Here is an 18110-nt window from a genome sequence, read left to right as displayed (position 1 = left end):
CTCTATATTTAAACTTTCAATGTGGAAATGCAGGCATGTAATTAGTTTAATGAGCTAAGCACTGGTGATAAATGCTGAACTGCAGTGGAGAAGTCCTTTGAACCTGTACATAGACAATCAGCAAGTGTTTCATTATGTTCATGTTTATGGCAATTCTGATGAAGAGAGAATCTCTGATCGCTCTGGGAAGAGGAATTGGTTCCCTTGATGCATGAAGATTTGAATGCTCACTTATGATTTGCTCAAAATTGAATTTTACAATTTTTTATCTTAGAGACAGAATCTCATTATGTTGCCCAAGTTGGAGTGCAGTGGCTGTATTCACAGGTACAATCATAGTGCACTATTGCCTTGAATTCTGGGCTCATGTAATGTTCCTGGGCACTGGTATGTTGTAGAGTAAACCTATGGGTCTTTCTTATAAAAATCCTCAGTCAAGCAAGAGACTGGGATTTGTGAAGCACTTCCTTGGGAAGGCTTCTCCTTCCACCTGTTTCTCCCCCGAAGTTCCACAGGGTTTTAGGATGCTTTGGGCTGCCTGGGGCCTCAGCTCTGTGGACCTGCAGCTTCCCCTGCATGTCGCATCTCTGAATGAAGGCGTCCTCTGGAGGCTTTAAGAAAAAAGTGTTAAGACACAAAGAGGGCAAGTTGGAATTGTAAGATACTGCAGAAAGAAAGATCCTGGACTCTGAGTGCCACTCTTTCCTGGCTGTGTGCTCTTGGGCACAACAGGACCTAACTTCGGAGTCTCCTTCTTCACTTGCTGATACAGGGGCCTGCAGGAGCACTCAGTAGAGGGGCTTCTGCCTCCAGACCCTGGTCTCACTGGACAGTGGTGCCGTATACAGCCACTCGCCTTCCTGGACCACAGAGCCTGATGGAGATCCAAAGTCGGGTCAATGCTCAGTGCTGCGACTGCCTCCTCCACAGGCCAAGACTTAAAACTCCTACTGCCTTTGTTCCTTGTGTGTTTGTTTTTTCCAAATAAAAACTCAGAATCACTTTGTTAAAATAAATGAACAACTACAAACAAAAGGTAGAAAGGAGGAGGATGCTCCGAGGAGCCAGAAGAACACAGACCCACCTGCCCCTATACCCCCTGGGCCTGAGGGCCTGGACCTTTGGCCTTCCTCGTATCTTTTTTCTCACTTGTGGGGAGGGGAGAAGAATGAAGAAGCTGCCAGAACCCCCAGGCCCTGTGCTTTTCCCTGTGTTCTCATGGTGTCCACCTGCCCTGCTGTTAGCCTGCGAGGGTGGCTGGAGTGGAGCAGGGTTGGAGTGCATCAGGGTGTTGGGCAGCAGGGCAAGCCTGAGCCAGCTCCGCAGGTGCTTCTGGCCGAGGCGAGACTGACTCTGGGAGCACCGCTGGAATAGCGGCCACTGGCAGTGACTAGATTGGCAGCTCTGGGCACTTTAGAAGTTCAGGGATGCCTCAGACTGGAAGGGTGGCATCTAGGTGGGGCAGGAAGGAAGGGTAGGAAAGGTTCGTCTGAAGTCAGCATGGCGGGGATTAGTAGTAGCTGGGAGGGGACAGTTACTCAGTTCCTGCCATGCCCTGCAGACTGGAGCCCAGGGCCCAATGGCTCTGAATCGTTGGGAACAAAATCCTCAAGAACAATATCTTGAGCCTGGTGGAATACAGCAGTGGTTTGCCCAGGTTGTCCCCTCTGCCCAGAGAGTTCACCTCCACTTTATCAACCCAGAAGAATCCTGGCATCTGTTAGGATCTAACTCCAATGTCCCCTCCCCTGGGAAGCCCTCCCTGACTGCATGCAGGAAGCATTCCTCTCTAAGAGCACACTTGACTTTGTATTGTTATTCTCCTGGAAATACCACTGAACTTTTCTTGGAGATCCAGGGCCCAGTGGCCAGGAGACCTCTAAAACAGACTAGAAACCTTGGTAAATGTTTGCTGACCTAAGTATGATGAAGAATGCTTGAGGCACACTTCTATCTGTGCTCCAAGAAGGAGAACGACCCCTCACCGGGCCTGTTCTCATGGCCTCCACTTAGGAACTGATGCCTCTCACCGATTCCAATGGGAGCTATTCTTTCTGAGCCTCTAAGTTCTGCCGCTGCTCACCTCCTGAGATGCCATGCGACAAAGTAGGGGAGGTGGCCTCTGGAGCAAGGATTCCTCAGGTCCAAATTCTGTTTCCACCACCTACTAGCCATGTGGCTCTGGCTGGGTTAGAAGATCGCCAGAGTGCCTACTGCCTGTGAGGACTAAAGGAGTTACCATATGCAGGAGCACTTAGGTCAGTGGCTGGTGCATCACAAACACTCAGTAATGACAACTATTATTTTTATTGTCTCCCCAAATCACAGAAACAGACGTCCACACTGTCTCAGGGACTGTCCTGAGTGCATCCGGGGACAATGGGTGTGTGGGGACTGGCCATCCTGCAGCTCTCCACAGCCTCAGCCAGGTCCCATGGGGGAGGGGCAGCCATGGCCGGTGGCTAAGGACAGGCCTATGGAAGGGAGGGCCTCGGGGTGACCTGGCTCCTGGTACCAGATCCCATGCACTCATAAGCCTCTTCAGAGCTCCCGAGTGAGGGCCTCCTAGAGCTCAGGACTGCCTTTCTGTTTTTGGCTTCTTGGCCTTTACTGCGTCCTTGGGGACAGGCTACTATTTTAGGTAGCAGTCAAAATAAAACTGAGATTAACCCAGAATTCTTGGCAGTCAAACAATACCATAATTATGTGCTTTTTAACTTCAGAAATCAGGCAGCCACAGCTGACCCGCCGCAGTCCATGGGGTGCCCTGGGGATAGTAAGGCCTCCGTCCTGCGCTGGGTCACCTCTGCACACTCTAAGCTGCAGGCAGCCACTAGAGGACTGTGGGGCTCTGAGGGATGCTATTTCTCCTCCTGGGAGCCATTGTCTGAACAACAGTACAACTTGCTTTCACACCAGACGTTGCCAGGTTGGAAGGGTGACTTATTACTTTCTATATCATAAATCCTCTTGCCTAAGTCCCAGTCCCAGGGACTGGTGGGCTGTGAGGGAACAGAGGAGGCTTGTGTTCCGGGCTGGGCTCTCAGGGCAGGAAATCACCCGGAGGAATATGTTTGTGCTTTGATTGCCGACAAGGGCCGCAGACCCTCTAGTGGGGCGAACAGGCCCCTTCCTCTTTGCGGGAGCCGAGGGGGAAGGGAGGGAATTAGTCACACACAAGAGCAACAGGATTAGGCCCCTGAGAGTAAAATCCTTCACTCTAACCCAGAAAGAGGAAAAAAGAATGGGAGATTCAAATAGATGGGGGTTGAAATGATGTCAGTAAAGGTCACTGCCTGAAGAACAAAGAAGCAGCCGAGATTAGAGGCTTGAGCAGATCTCTAAGCTCTCAGGCAAGACCTCAAAATGCCTGGAAGAAAGAAAGGAACCAATAGACCCCAGCTCCAGGGGCTGTCCCAGAGGTGTAGCTGGAAAAAAACAATTTTCCTTGAAACACTGACTTGGCCCCAGGAATAAGGTACTTCTGGAAACCTGATGCTCCTAGCAGGGGTACACATCTTAGTGAGGAAAGTGGTTTGCAGGGAGTTTTGAAATAGAAAAAGACACTCCAGTGTCCTCTGGCAGAGCTGCCCTGTTGGCATGGAGGCAAACAGATACCGTGCATGGTGACAGGCCTGCATTCCTTTAGGGAAAGGCCATCTGGGCGTGGGCACCCAGCATTCAAAGGAGCGATGTGCTGGAATGGTCTGGCTGCTCCCTCCCCAACAGGATGGAAGCCGCTTTTGCTGATGACTGGAGCTGCGCGCTGTGCTCCTCTCAACCTTCAGCATCCTCCATTGACTCCTCGCCGCAGGGTCCTCAGGCCCAGTCTTTTCCACCAGCTCCCTGGGAGAGTCTCCTGGGAAGAGCACATTTCTTTAAAGACGGATTCTGACTTTCCACTTGGTTTTAGTTTGTTTGATTTCCACCCCGTTAACGCCTTTATTAAATGTCTTTCTCTACCACAGGAGCCTCAGGAACAACAAGCCTTGGGAGGTTGTTCTTGGGGACTGAATGATCCCGAGACATGAACCTTGTCTCAGGGACAGGACCTTGAATTTGATCCAGGAGGCAGGCAAAGGAAAAAGAGGCTGTGATAACCACTGAAGGAGGCCAGGAGTTTTAAACAGCTGGGACTGGAATGCAGGGCCTCTTGGCAGTTCTCTTGGTAAAGGCGGATGGGTTTTCACGCTAGAAGGACTACCCTGCTCTTATTTTCCCATCCTGTGTGGTCGCTAATTACAAGGAGATGTCAAATTCCATTATGAAAGAGAAGCCACTTGGCCATCTCCCTCTGGGGACCTCATAGCAGTGCCTTTGTCCCTGCAGATCTGGAAGAAATGAACTGATCCTCTGTCCAGGGCAGGAGGAGCTTCTGATGAGCAGGTTGGGGGGGCAATAAAGTGATTAAGGAGGGCTGAGCACTAATCCCACTGGGCTGCAGCCTGTGCTTGGGCAGCTTAGCCGAAGTGAAAACAAGGGGAGCCACAGAGGGGAGCCCCACAGAGTGGAGTCGAGGTCCCCAGAGTTAGGATGCCAGTGCTGGTGGCTGGGGGTCCATGTCCAGCCTCTCAGGTGGGGACATTGGTAAAGAAAGGGCCGCCATCACACCGGTCCCATTGTGAGTGACTTCCAAAAGGCTGTGTCCATTACTGGCCTGCAGTGCCTTCCTGGGCTCTTTCTGCTGCTGGGGCCACCCTATCTTTGGGCCTTCACACACAGGAGCCCTTGTTTGTTGGACTGTTATAACTCCCAAGGAATAGACACCACCAAATCTGTACATGTAAGTGGTGCCTGCAGAATTCAGAAGGCTGCCATAGATTCTTTCTAGTGCAAAGGGGTGCATCAAAGGATCACATTGCAGAAAATGCCTGCTTCCTGCAGCACGGTGAGCCTGTGTCTACAGGGATGATCGGCTGTCCAGTCTGAGCTACTTGGCTCCCCTCCTGCCACCCAGCCTGGTGTCCAAGGACTTTTGTCTGGGAAAGGTCCCATCTAGTGAGTCTTGGAGAGGTGGGCCTCTTCTCTGGGATGGGCCACAGGAGAGGGAGGTGCTGGAGAAGATGGCGGGAAGCTGATGCAATGTCCTTCCTACCCCTGACCTGCCATTGGTATCTGAATAGGATGGGGCTGGTGGAGGTGTCCTCAAGGATTTCTCTCCACTTCCACCCACCTACCCATAAAGACCTCTGAGAGGCATTAGCCCTCTAAACTGTTCTTAGCTGATACCCCAAGAAGAAACTGCCTGAAGGAAGGGTCCAAGGGAACTGATGCATAAGGGAAATGCTGTGAGCACCCGTGGGGTAAGTCCCACACGCCAAGAGCCTCTGTCCCTGCCACCCACTTCTCCTTACCCTACTCTGCTTTGTCTTTTGTAGCCCGCAGCACTCGTCACTTCCCACCGCACCACTACATAGTTCACCTCCTTCTCTTCATTGTCTATGTCCCACTCACATGTAAGCTCATAGAGACCCTGTCTCCTTCATTCAGCAATACATCCCAAGCACATATAACATTTCCTGGCACCAGCAGGCACTCAAAAATATATACTGAATGAACAAATTTCATGTGGGATGTGTATGCATGATGGTATGTGAAATATTACAAGATTAGGCCTCCAGAAATAAGCATTACGTAGGGCCTGTGAGGGCCTTAAAATGGCCCAGCCTGCCTGTACTTCCTTTGCTAATGATTAGGCCAAGCATCTTTCCACATATTTATCACACATTTGTGTTTCTTCTTTTGTGAAATGCCTGCTTATGTCTCTTGTTCATCTTTTCTCTTGGGTTGTCTGTCTATTTCTTTCTGATTTGTAGAAATCTTTTATATATTCTGGAAACAAATCCTATATTGATCCTATTGTGTATCTCCCAGTTTGGGGTTTGTCTTTCCTATTTCTTTGTGGTATATTAATTTTAATGTAGTATAATTTATTAATCTTTTATGATTAATGCTATCTGTGTCTTATTTAATGAATTTTTTATATTCTGAAGCCATAAAGATATTCTTCAGTATTCTCTCTAAAAGTTTTAAAGTTTTGTCTTTCACACTGAAATCATTAATCCACTAAGAGTTGATATTTGGGTAGGGGTGAAGTAGCGATCCAATTTTTTGCCTTATTAACCACCAATTATTGTTACTTATTTACTAGTCTGTTCTTTTTCCAGAATCTGCAGCTTCACTTCTGTCTTATATCAAGATTCCATATTTGGCAGGTCTATTTCTGGGCTCTCTATTCTGTTCCAATGACCAGTTTTTCCATTCTGGCATCAGTACATTTTGTCTTGATCACCACTTCATAATAAGTCAATAATATCTGAAATTCCCTCTTCCTTATTCTTCTTCTTCAGAGGTTATTAGTTTTTGTTTGTTTGTTTGTTTGTTTTTTGAGACAGGGTCTCACTCTGTTGCCCAGGCTGGAGTGCAGTGGTGAACACAGCTCAATGCAGCCTCAACCTCCTAGGTTCCAGCGGTTGTCCCACCTCAGCCTCCCAGGTTCTCCCACCTCAGCCTCCCGAGTAGCTGAGACCACAAGTGCATGCCACTATGCCCGGCCAATTTAAATAAAGTTTTTTGTTTGTTTGTTTGTTTTTGAGAGAGACAGGGTCTCATTATGTTGCCAACGCTGGTCTCAAACTCCTGGGTTCAAGCAATCCTCCCACCTTGGCCTTTCAAAGTGTCGGGATTACAGGCATGAGCCACTGTGCCTGGCCTATTAGCTATTCTTAATACTTTACAGTCCACCTAAATTTGGAATTATCTTGTCATATGTCTCAAAAAATCCTATTGGGATTGTGAGGCGAATTGCATTGGCTTAATTGCTTTAATTAATTATTTTAGGGAAAGCTGATGTTGTTGCGATAGGGAGTTTTCCTGTCTATGAACTCAGATTACTTCTTGACTTTTAGGACTTCTTTAGTACCTTTGAATAAAGTTATACTTTTCTCCATGTAGCTCTCATACTTTTGCCCACAATCTGGGTTGTGTCTTATAGTTGATGGCATCTAGAAATTATAATTGGCAGTCTTTTTCCTTTCTTAGAGTGTATAAAGTCATGGTTCATCGTATCACTGATGGCGTCTTAGATTCTATGAAATACACTACTTTTGTTGCTTTGCAGTAGTATCTTTAAAAAAAAACAAACCACTAAATTTCTGCTCACACATGGTGACTACAATTAATTTTTGTATATTGATTTTGTATTCATCAACAGCCTGTACTTCCTTTACTAATAAGGCTGAGCATCTTTCTACATGTTTATCAAACATTGGTGTTTTTTCTTTTGTGAAATGCCTGTTTCGTGACTCCTTTCATCTTTTCTCTTGGGTTGTCTTTTTCTTTTTGATTTGTAGAAATCCTTGCAGAACTTTTATTTATCTAATAATTTTTAATCTGTTGTCTGTTCCTTCCACTGACTCTTGTACATGGTGGCTTTGTTTCCTTGTGCGTTTGGCTTTCTTTCATTGTAAGCTTACATTGTCATAGTCTTAATCTGTGGAACTATGGCCCTAAAGTGGGGATACTTTCCTGCATAGGGAGTTTGCATTTGCTTCTGTCTAGATCCAGAGGATGCATTAATCTGGAACCACACAAGCCCCTTAAGAGGTCCCTGGACTTAATGTGGCAGCCTTACCTTACCTCTAGCCCAAGCCTTTTTCTTCTGGACTAGCTCCTAGATAGGCACTTACTCTCAGGTCAAGTTTCACTCTTGGTTATTTACTGCTTTACCCAGGTTTAGTTTCAACTTTTGAATTTGGGTCAGAAAAACCTGGGAGAGAACTTAAGGATTCACCATACTTTTTGTAAGCCCGACAATGTACTAAAAATTGGACTTTATTCAAGAATTTGGGATCCAGTCATTTTTTAATGGGAGAATCCTTCAGCCTATCTGTGGCCGTTACCTCTTGCCCTCCACTCACTAGGCAGGTACCTTTTAATCCAGACTGTGCACTTTAGGCCAAACCATCAACTCCAAAAAACTACCATTATAGAAGTTATATATGCCTTCTGTACAAAATTTGGAATAAACAAAATAGTACAAAGAAGAAAATTAAAGTTACCTGTAAATCCCATTCCCACCCTGGGATATAATCACTTTAATATATTGGTGTACGTAGCAGGTTGACTAGTGGCCCCCCCCAAAAGACACATCCACTTTAGAATCTGTAATTATAATCTTATTTGGAAAAAAGGTCTTTGCAGATGTAATGAAGTTAAGAATTTCAACACGGCCGGGAGCTGTGGCTCAAGCCTGTAATCCCAGCACTTTGGGAGGCTGAGACGGGCGGATCACGAGGTCAGGAGATCAAGACTATCCTGGCTAACCCGGCGAAACCCCCGTCTCTACTAAAAAATACAAAAAACTAGCCTGGCGAGGTGGTGGGCGCCTGTAGTCCCAGCTACTCAGGAGGCTGAGGCAGGAGAATGGCGTAAACCCGGGAGGCGGAGCTTGCAGTGAGCTGAGATCCGGCCACTGCACTCCAGCCTGGGCGACAGAGCGAGACTCCGTCTCAAAAAAAAAAAAAAAAAAAAAAAGAATTTCAACATGAGAACATCCTAGATTCGAGTGGGTCCTAAATCCAATGGCAAGTCCTTATAAGAGAAGAGATGGGGCAAGAAACAGACACCAGGGAGAAAGCCATGCAAAGACCAAGGCAGGATTGAAGTGATGCTGCCACAGACCAAGGAACGCCTGGAGCCGCCAGAAGCTGGGAGAAGCAAGGAAGGATTCTCCCCTCCACCCACCAGAGGGAGTGTATCCCCACTGACACTTTGATGTGAGGCTTTTGGCCTCCAGAATTGGGAGAGAATAAATTTCTATTGTTTTAAGCCATCAAGTTTGTGATAATTTTTTTACAGCAGCCGTAGTGAAATGGGAAATTCCTTTGTCCCCCTCGCAGGACGTGTGACAGGGAGAGTGGCTCGCTTCCTTAGTACCCCGCTGCTCAAACCTCTAGGGGAGCACACAGAAGGGCAGGTCGTGGGGCTCCGACCCCTTGGCAGTGTTGAGGGGTTGATGTTTACAGCTCCTAATCCCCAGTGGGCGTGTGTTACAGGGTGCTCTTTTAGTTTTGCTGTCTATAAGCGGCTTGTGTTAACCAGTTCAATTAGACCCTCTACCCTGTTGCAAGGACAGACAGCTTTCTGTATCCCCGGTTCTTGCCTTGGTTTACCAGAAGAATTGGATCACACGTGGGCTTGGCGAATGAGTGCAAGCTTTTATTGAGTGGAGATAGCTCTCAGCAGACGGGGGAAGCCAAAAAGGGATGGAGTCAGGCTACTCAGCTGCCCGGGCTCTCCTCCAACTGCCCCAGACAAACTCTGCCTTCTTCCAGTGCTCGTCAATGACCTGCGGGCGTGCCGGTATCTGTCATGTGCTCTTTTGCCAGCGTACTTCCTCGACGTTCTCTTGAGGTCGAGCCGCTTGTGTCTTCCTCCGCCGATCTGCTCCTCTTAGCGTCCAGCTGTGTGTGTGTCTGCCTACTAGGGTCTCAGGGTTTTTACAGGCATAGGATGGGGGCGTGGCAGGCCAGGGTGATCTTGGGAAACACAACATTTGGTCAGGAAAAAAAAAATGCCTGTCCTCCCTTAGGTCCGTGGGGGTGGAGCCGTAGCCAGGGACCACGCCCTCCTCTACCCAGCACTTCCCTTCCCCGCTTCCCTATCATTTAAAGGAACCATGCTCTTCCTTTCTGTATCACTAGGACTAATACAGTGTATATCTGCCATACACTGTATTTTCTGGGGTCAAATTCCCCAGGAAATGCATTCTGAGGCAGAGATTTTCATGTAGGCAGTTTATTGGGGAATGCTTTTGAAAACAATACAGATCATCTAGACTTATGGGGTTATGTCCCTATAAACCTATCGTGAGTTGAAAATATCTAAAGTTGAAAATGCACCTAACCTACTGAATATCATAGCTTAGTCTTGCCTCCCTTAACTGTGCTCAGAACACTCACATTAGCCTAGAGTTGGGCAAAATCATCTAGTACAAAGTCTATCTTATAATAAAGTGTTGAGTATCTCATATAGTTTACTAAATACTGTACTGAAAGTGAGAAACAGCAAAGTTGTATGGATACTGGAATTACGGGTTCTACTGAATGTAGATAGTTTTTGCACTGTCAAGAAGTCTAAAAATCGTAAGCCGAACCATGATGTTGGGGACCAACCGGATCTGACAGGCCGTGAGAGGAGCAGCACTGGGCAGAGGGGAAGTTGAACTGTGGTGCAGTTGTCACAGAGGCCTTAGCTCACCCAGCTGGGAGCCCTGATGCTGGGATGGCTTCTCAGAGTTGTCTGAGATTGAGGCCAGGGAGCCAGGCCTTAATACCTCTGCATTGGCCAGTCATCAGGAGGGGTATACTGTGGGTGGGCACCTCCCCTCAGAAGAAGGCAACGCTGAGGGCTGTGAGCCCTCAGCAGGCACCACTCCAGCATCTGGGGAAATGAGAGCCTCTGTCCTGAGATGGAGAACTGGGGCCACATCAGCTTGCACTAAAATACCCTTCCAGTCATTTCTACGCTTCTCTGTAGTACACATTTTCAGTTTTAGCACTTAATTTCTGAAACACTAGACCTTTATGCATGTTTATACATAAATTTAGCAGAATATTAAAGCATAAATCTATTATCAAACACTAGTGCGTTTTATGTCTTAAATTGTATAGAACAGGCTTATTTTAAGAAAGTAGAACTATTCCATATGACTAAATAATCATGTGATTTTTTTTCAGGAAGCAGTTTTCTTTCCATATAAGCATCTCTCAGTTCCTCCAGATGTCCCTCTTGACACTAGTTTGTTTTTAACACATATTGTTCTCGCCTGGTGAGATTTCTCCTTGGAAGCCCTCCCTGCCCCTCCCCTGCCAACACCTGGCTCACTCCTGCCCATTCTTCATGTCCACAGAGAGGCCTTCACTAACTCCCCTTACCTGAACTCTCCGACAGCACCTGGGACTTTCTTTCCATCTTATTGCTCATCACACTTGTAACTGCTGCTTCAAAATTGGGCTGCCAGTGGGTGTGCAGAGATATCTGGTGAACTGCATGGCATTCCAGCCCGCCACTCCTGGGATCTAGATTGAGTCTTATTTGCCACTCCACACCTTTAGCACCCAGCAGAGCGCTGTGCATTTGTGTACCCTTGCTAAACATTTTTGAATGACTTTGTGATTTTACACAGTGGTTACATGTTTATACACATACGTCCTGTACTCTGCATATCCAAACCGGTTTCCCTCATACCAAGGAACTGAAAACCCCCAGGGTATGGCCCCATGAGATGCTCTACTTGAGGTCTGTGGCACCAGCCTGGCAAAATCCACACATCCAGTACCACTGACCTTTTAGTAAGTGCTGGAGGGAATGTCTGAGTTACTTAAAAAACATGTCTGGGATCTCCCCTACAGAAGATTCCAAGTAGTATGTGTCATACTCCCTCAACTAGGAGGTGGAGCTTACCTCCTTCCCCCACATCCCTTGAGTGTGGCTTGCTTCAGAGAGTACAGGATGGAAAATGGGGAAAGAACTTGGCTGTAGAGAACCCTGGCAAACACTCTTCAGCTAGGTGATCCAGGTGAATGGACATCAGGAATAAGTCACGTGGGCAGCATGTGACCTTGGTACACTGTGATGAGAAAGGTACTGCACCTCCATGGTCTTCGTCCCCAGAGTTCATAACCTTAGTCTAGCCATGGGAGAAACAGCAGGCAAATGCAAACCAATGGACAATCTACAAAACACCTGACCAGTAAGTATTCTTCAGAACTGCCAAGGTCATCAGAACAAGGAAAGTCAGAAACAGGCCAGAGGAGGCCAAGGATGACTCTGTGCAGTGTGGTATCCTGGGTGGGATTCTGGAACAGAAAATGACACGGGGAAAAAACTAGTGAAATCCAAATAAAGGGTGAACACAATGGCTATTTAAATGATCCTTTGGTGTTGAAAAATGAATTCTAACAAAAGACCATTTGCACTTTTCTAATTTTGCACCATGTGCATGTATTACTTATTCAAAAATAAATGAACTTTAAAAGAAGATCTGCATATTCTCACATCCAAAGCCTGAAATAGCAATAGCATGCAGTTGATGTCACAGCACTGGCCTGAAGTCAGTGGAACTGGGTATTATTAGTTTCTACTTTGCCACTAATATGGTTTGTAAAACACTAATTTCTCCTGCTCAAACCCCACTGAAGCTCAATCACCTACAAGATAAATTCAAACTCATCAGCTTGGCCTATGAGATCAGGGGTGATCTAACTCTTAGCTCTCTGTCTTAGCATAGATTTCCCCAAAACCAGGCCTAAAAGGATTTGGTTTCAAGTAGGGCAAGATCACTTGAGGGAGCTGATCCCCAGAGTGTGGTAAGGTAGAGGGGACATGAGACAAAAAAGGGGAATGCCGAGAAAGGGTACCTCACGAGCAGGTGACCGCCATGGGAAACTTGGTTTCCATCTCCCATAGCGCCTTGGAGAATTTGTGTAGAACACACCTTGAAATTATCTGGCCAAGGGAAAGGAACCTGGGGGATTTGTCCATTAGCTCCCCTCCTCATTGGTTGAGGGCTGACTGGAGGGCATCCACTCTGATCTTCTAGTCTGCTTTATGCAGGAGATGGACATGTTCTCAGGGGCAGAGCGTGCACTCAGGCAGGGAGACGCAGGTACGCGAGCGGGGAAGCTGTAGATGGGCTCAGTAGATATACACTGAGGCCACAACACTTTGCAGTTCTATCAACAGGTGGAATCAGTTTCTCTACTCCTTGAATGTGGGCTGGCCTTTTGATGAATAGAATGCAGAGGTTACAAGGTTGTAGAGGTTCTTAGCTAGAACTCAAGAAATCGCACAGTATCTACTTATACTCTTAGATCTGTGCTGTGCCATGTGAATAAGGCCAGGCTAGGCTGTTGACGGATGAGAGACCTCATGGAGCAGAGAAGAGTCATCCCAGCTGAGTACCGCCAGATCAACCCGTCCCCAGCCAACCTGCTAGCTGACCACAGACACATGAGGGAACCCAGCCCAGCCCAGAAGGAGGCCCAGCTGAGCCCAGTCAACATTCCTGAGTTTGTAAACATGAATTAAATAAATTGTTGTTGCGTTGAACAACTAAATTTGGGGGCAGTTTGTTAGGCAGCCAAAGTTAGTTGATTTCGCATTTAGGCCAAGGGCTACATGGAAGTAAGGACTGGAGATAAGAGGCTGGGCGCAGTGGTTCACGCCTGTAATGCCAGCACTTTGGGAGGTCGAGGCGGGCGAATTGCCTGAGGTCAGGAGTTCGAGACCACCCTAGCCAACATGGTGAAACCCTGTCTCTGCTAAAAACACAAAACAATTAACCAAGTGTGGTGGTGTGCGCCTGTAATCCCAGCTACTCAGGAGGCTGAGGTAGGGGAACTGCTTGAACCAGGGAGGTGGAGGCTGCAGTGAGCTGAGGTCACGCCACTGCACTCCAGCCTGCACAACAGAGTGAGACTCCACCTCAAAAAAACAAAAACAAAAACAAAAAACAAAAAAAACAAAAAAAAAACCAAAAAACAAAAAAAACAAAAAGAAAAAACGGAGATAAGAAAACTGTGCACAAGCAGACTCCTGTCTTCAGGTGACAGGATGGTTTCCTTTGCAGGGTTGTTATTGGGGCTGCTCATTATGGAAAAGATACGTAAGAGTCTGAGAGTGTGGCCTGCGTTTTTGGAGGGGTCTAAACTTAATATTAAAAACAAAATCAAAGCAATTGCAAATCTCTGTGATTCATGGTGGCAGAGGGTTGAACTTCCATGGGAATATAACAGGTTAACAACAGGGAAACTGAGTGAGGAGTTTATGGGAATTTCCTGTACTATCTTTGCAACTTTTCTGTTCATTTAAAGCTAGTTTGTTTTTTCTTTTTTTTAATGTAGGAGAGGCACAACAACGATTCTATGCCAGGGGAAAGCCGCTGGGCCTGCTCCGCCCTCCCATTAACCCATTTTATCTGAGAGGCTGGAAAGGAAGAAGGTACAAGGCCAGGGGCTCAGCTATAAAAACATGCTCTAGATGGGATAAAAACATCAGTGGGAAGCCTGTGTCTTATATAAATAAATAGTAGATGTTAAAGTAAAATAAAATAAAATAATTCAAGTGCCACCTGAATCCAAGCAATCTTCTCTCCCTTTGGCACAGTGCATGGCTGAGAGATTCCAAAATGAGGTTCAAAATCTCCCAAACAGTCCTTTTCAGACATAATGCCCCAAGCACCTGGGGAGTAGGGAGTGGGAATATTATCCTCCCAGATTTCAAAGGGCCTTCTCCTTGCCCGCCCCCACCGCCTCTGGGCAAAGAGAAAGAAGGCAGTAAGGGCTCTGACCCTGGAGCTGGTAGAGGAAGAGGCCCTGTGGGTGAGGCTCAGAGGTGGGCCTGGCAGGCAAAGCTGGGAAACAAGAGCAAACCGGGAGGACAGGTGACTTCTTTCTAGTGTCTGCACATCCAGGAGAGACTCTACTCTCCAGGGAAAGTGAGAAAGAAAAAGAGAGAGAATTGGCATATTTAAGGAATAGAAAGAGGTTCACAGAACCGGTGGCTTCACAGTGTGGAGCCAAAATTAGCAGGGCTAGTGTTTAGGACAGGGCCCTGGGGGTGAAACCTGTTCCTAGACAATGTGTTCAGTGCCAGGTGATGCTTTGTAAAGCCAACAAAGCCTCAGGACAAACAAATCAGCACCAAGAGGTGGAGGGAGACAGAGAATGAAAGAGGTTTGAAAAGGAAGATCTGGCCGGGCGCGGTGGCTCACGCCTGTAATCCCAGCACTTTGGGAGGCCAAGGTTGGTGCATCATGTGAGGCCAGGAATTTGACACCAGCTTGGCCAACATGGCAAAACCCTGTCTCTACAAAAAATACACAAATTAGCCAGGCATGGTGGTTGGTGTCTGTAATCCCAGCTACTCCCAGCAGGCTGAGATACAAGCATCACTTGAACCTGAGAGGCGGAGGTTGCAGTGAGCTGAGATTGCACCACTGAACTTCAGCTTGGGCGACATAGCGAGACCCTGTCTCAAAAAAAGAAAAAAGAAAGAAAAGGAAGATCTGATTTGAAATGACTGAGAAAAAAGACTTCAGCAGTTGCCTTGAGGCCCTCTAGGGGAGATCCCACTATCCTTCAGCCATGATGCCTTCTCCAAAACCCCAAACTCCAGAAAACAGTCTCAGGAAAGTAGAGATCTCACTTCCTCCCAACCTGCCTGACTTCTCAGGGCAGCAATTTCAGAAACCTTCCATATGTACTGAGCACTGCAAAATGGCGCCCCTTCCTCCCACACCTGCAGCAATGATCATTTTTAGACAAAGACCAGCTAAACACAAACAATAACTGCAGAAGGAGAAGCATTTGCACTGCATCCAAACTCTATCAATGGAGTTAATATCTGAGTCCCTCAGCAAAAAAAGCAAAATACAAAACTGAGACCAATGCAGTATTTTACTAGGTCTTCTACCAGAGCAGAATTCTGGACTATAGATCCTTGCTAGACTGCTTTTTTTTTTTTTTTTTTTTTAAAAGTCCCCGAGGAATAAGTGCACTGAAAACTCCAAATATTCTAACCCTCCCCACCAGCAGCTGAAGATTTGTCTCCTACTCAGGCCCACCTGGGGACAAGTTCCCTGGAAGTACAGACACACCAAACCAGAAGAGCCACAGGAAAGATAAAGATGCCCCAGCTTACTTAGTATTTTGGATTTTTTTTGTACATTCCCTACCCCTGCCCACCCACCTCACAGACAGTGGGCAGGACAGTGGAGGGGGATTAAGGACAAAATGCCCAGGAACAGGAAGCTGGTGTTCAGGAGGAGGTTTGGGCTGGGGGTAAAGGAGAGCTTAGAGGAGACACACAAGGCTCTAGCGGGATATCCCCCAGCACTTGATTGGGGCAGCTGCCTCCCAGTAGGGTGGTGAGGAGTGACAAAGCCAGCCTTCCTTGCCAGGAACTTTGTGTACCCCAGATGAAAGGCACAATGCAAACACAGGCCAGTACCCTGCTCTCTAACCAGAGACTTCAGAACAGCTGGATGATGTGTGTGTGAGAGTATGTGCACACGCATGCACCCGTATGGGCACTCTTAGAACATATGTGTGCACACATGTGTATGCATGTGGGTTGTGTGTGTGCGTGCATGCATGTGTCTACCCTTCTCCAGATCCTCTCATTTTCTCAGAGCCCTTGGCCTGTTGGGTACTAGTATAAAGGTTATTCATTCTTTTTTCTTTTAAGCATTAGGCCAGATAGGCATAGCAGACAAGTTAATTTGAAAAGCAGAACCTAAAACCAAAATCCAATCTCTGAGGAGTAGAAACCAGTTACTTTTCTCCTGAATATCTGGCCTTATTTGATCTCTATAGAGAGAACTGGGTTTTCTTTGGAGGAGAAAGTTCCAGGCTGCTGAGCAAATGTGGGCTGGCTGTTTCTCTTAGCTGGCAAGACAGAATGAAGACAAATAATAATACCCATTTGTAATTACATGGCCTCTTCAGATGGAGTTCCAGGTGTCTTATGTGCCTCACCCAGTCTATATTAACAACATTTGTGAAGTATGCAAGAGTACTGACATGAAGTTTCAAGGCACACATTTGTGTTTGGTTTATAATCATGTCAACTAGAAGAGACTGCATTATCTTTCAGTGCAGTGTTCCTCAAACTGGAGTGCATGGATATATTTTCAGGATGCGTTGGATTCCCTAGTTTGGGAAACGTTACTGTATGACTCCAGCATTCTTGTAGGATCTGTCACATGGTGTGGTTGAACCGGAGGCCTGAGCCGGAAGGAAATGGGACTGCAATAGGGTAGATGGCTGGCTCCTGTGGTCACCAAGACCAAAGGAGGGTGACACACAAGGGTGTGCTCTGACCTGGGCTGATCTCTGAGGAGGTCAGATGGGGTGGGAGGGGGTGTGGTGTTCCAGGGCAGCGGCGGTGCTTGGGAACAGGTGGCAGCAGCAGTACAGCTTTGCATGGGCCACCCAGGGCAAGCCATTTAGTGCAGAGGCTCTTATGTCCAGGCGGGGAGGGCCCCAGCCAAGGCTAGCTGTAGTTCCAGCACTCAGGGCAAATCAGGAAGCCAAGGCAGGGATTCAGAGATGTTACTGGGCCAATCAGAAGGGGCTTCGGAATAGCGGGCACACAGAGGATGCCCATTCCTGGCATCTGACACCATGTTAAGGCAGCATGGGGCTTTCTGTGCAAAATGCTTTCCTGTGGCTGACTCCTACTCACCCTTCAGTTATTATACTAAATGTTAGTTCCTCTGAGTGGTCCTCCCTCACTCCCAGACTAGATTAACCTCTCTACCAGACACCCATGATAACCTCCACATCCCTTTGCAATCCTTCTTGACTGGTGGTGAGCTTCTTGGAGTTTGTTTTTTTAACTGCTCTGTAAGTTCCTCGAGGCAGGGATGGTGCCTATCTTGCTCACTGTGGTGTTCCCCATCACTAACAGAGTTCTAGACACATAACAGGGCTCAGTAGATATTTGTTGAGGAAATGCAAACAATGTGTTTTAGGTCCTTTGGGTTTGATGGATCTGGGCCTCTGGTGCCCCCTCTGGCCTGGTCAGAATTGGCCTGGACCTCCGTGCTAAAAGCTGAGCAGCAATCATCTACGCAAATGTCTTTCATGTGTGGAACCACATTCCAAAAAGCCTGGATTGTGGGATAATTTTCCATGTGATTCTCTGGATCTGACTGTCCGGATAAGGACCCTCCTCTCTTCCTCTCCCACTTCTCACATGGACTCCACTCAAAGCCATGAGCTCTGTCATGGCAGGCAACATGGGATCATTTTGAGAACTTCCCAAACATCAGGCACTTTTGCTTTTGGAGACCACATCCCATATAAAACATTGTTAAAATGTGCTCCACATGAAATAGAACATACATAACCACATCAGAGTTGAGCTCAGGTGCAGTTGGCTAGTTGGAATCATTTTATATTTTGTAGACATTTAATTCAATTTATCAATTTTGATTCTGGAGTTTCCTTTCCTTATTTTGAAAAATACATACAGTTTTACAAGTCTCAGAAATCTTTATAGGCCCATGAAAAGCTCATTTATCCATTTATTGCATAAAGTGG

The 18110-nt window shown here is 47.0% G+C and overlaps 1 protein-coding gene across 1 annotated transcript; it reads right to left on the bottom strand.

The window, feature by feature from the left end:
* Window positions 1-430: 430 nt before the first annotated feature.
* On the bottom strand, window positions 431-3870 carry LOC105547807. The gene is made up of 2 exons (XM_011991523.1): window positions 3619-3870; window positions 431-611 (listed from the first exon to the last, which is right to left on the bottom strand). Exons 1-2 carry the CDS (start codon window positions 3789-3791, stop codon window positions 431-433), a joined length of 354 nt encoding a protein of 117 aa, XP_011846913.1. The 5' UTR covers window positions 3792-3870.
* Window positions 3871-18110: the final 14240 nt, after the last annotated feature.

Source organism: Mandrillus leucophaeus, unplaced genomic scaffold (assembly GCF_000951045.1).
Source record: "Mandrillus leucophaeus isolate KB7577 unplaced genomic scaffold, Mleu.le_1.0 Scaffold397, whole genome shotgun sequence".
Classification (NCBI taxonomy): domain Eukaryota; kingdom Metazoa; phylum Chordata; class Mammalia; order Primates; family Cercopithecidae; genus Mandrillus; species Mandrillus leucophaeus.
This window is presented reverse-complemented; position numbering and strand designations above follow the sequence as displayed.

Excerpts from the sequence above, each read along its gene's own strand:
- LOC105547807 (XM_011991523.1), bottom strand. The coding sequence starts at position 3,791 with ATGCTGAAGGTTGAGAGGAGCACAGCGCGCAGCTCCAGTCATCAGCAA. Across the intron at positions 612-3,618 it reads CAGGCCTGTCACCATGCACG|CCTCCAGAGGACGCCTTCAT; the intron begins GTATCTGTTTGC and ends TTTTTCTTAAAG.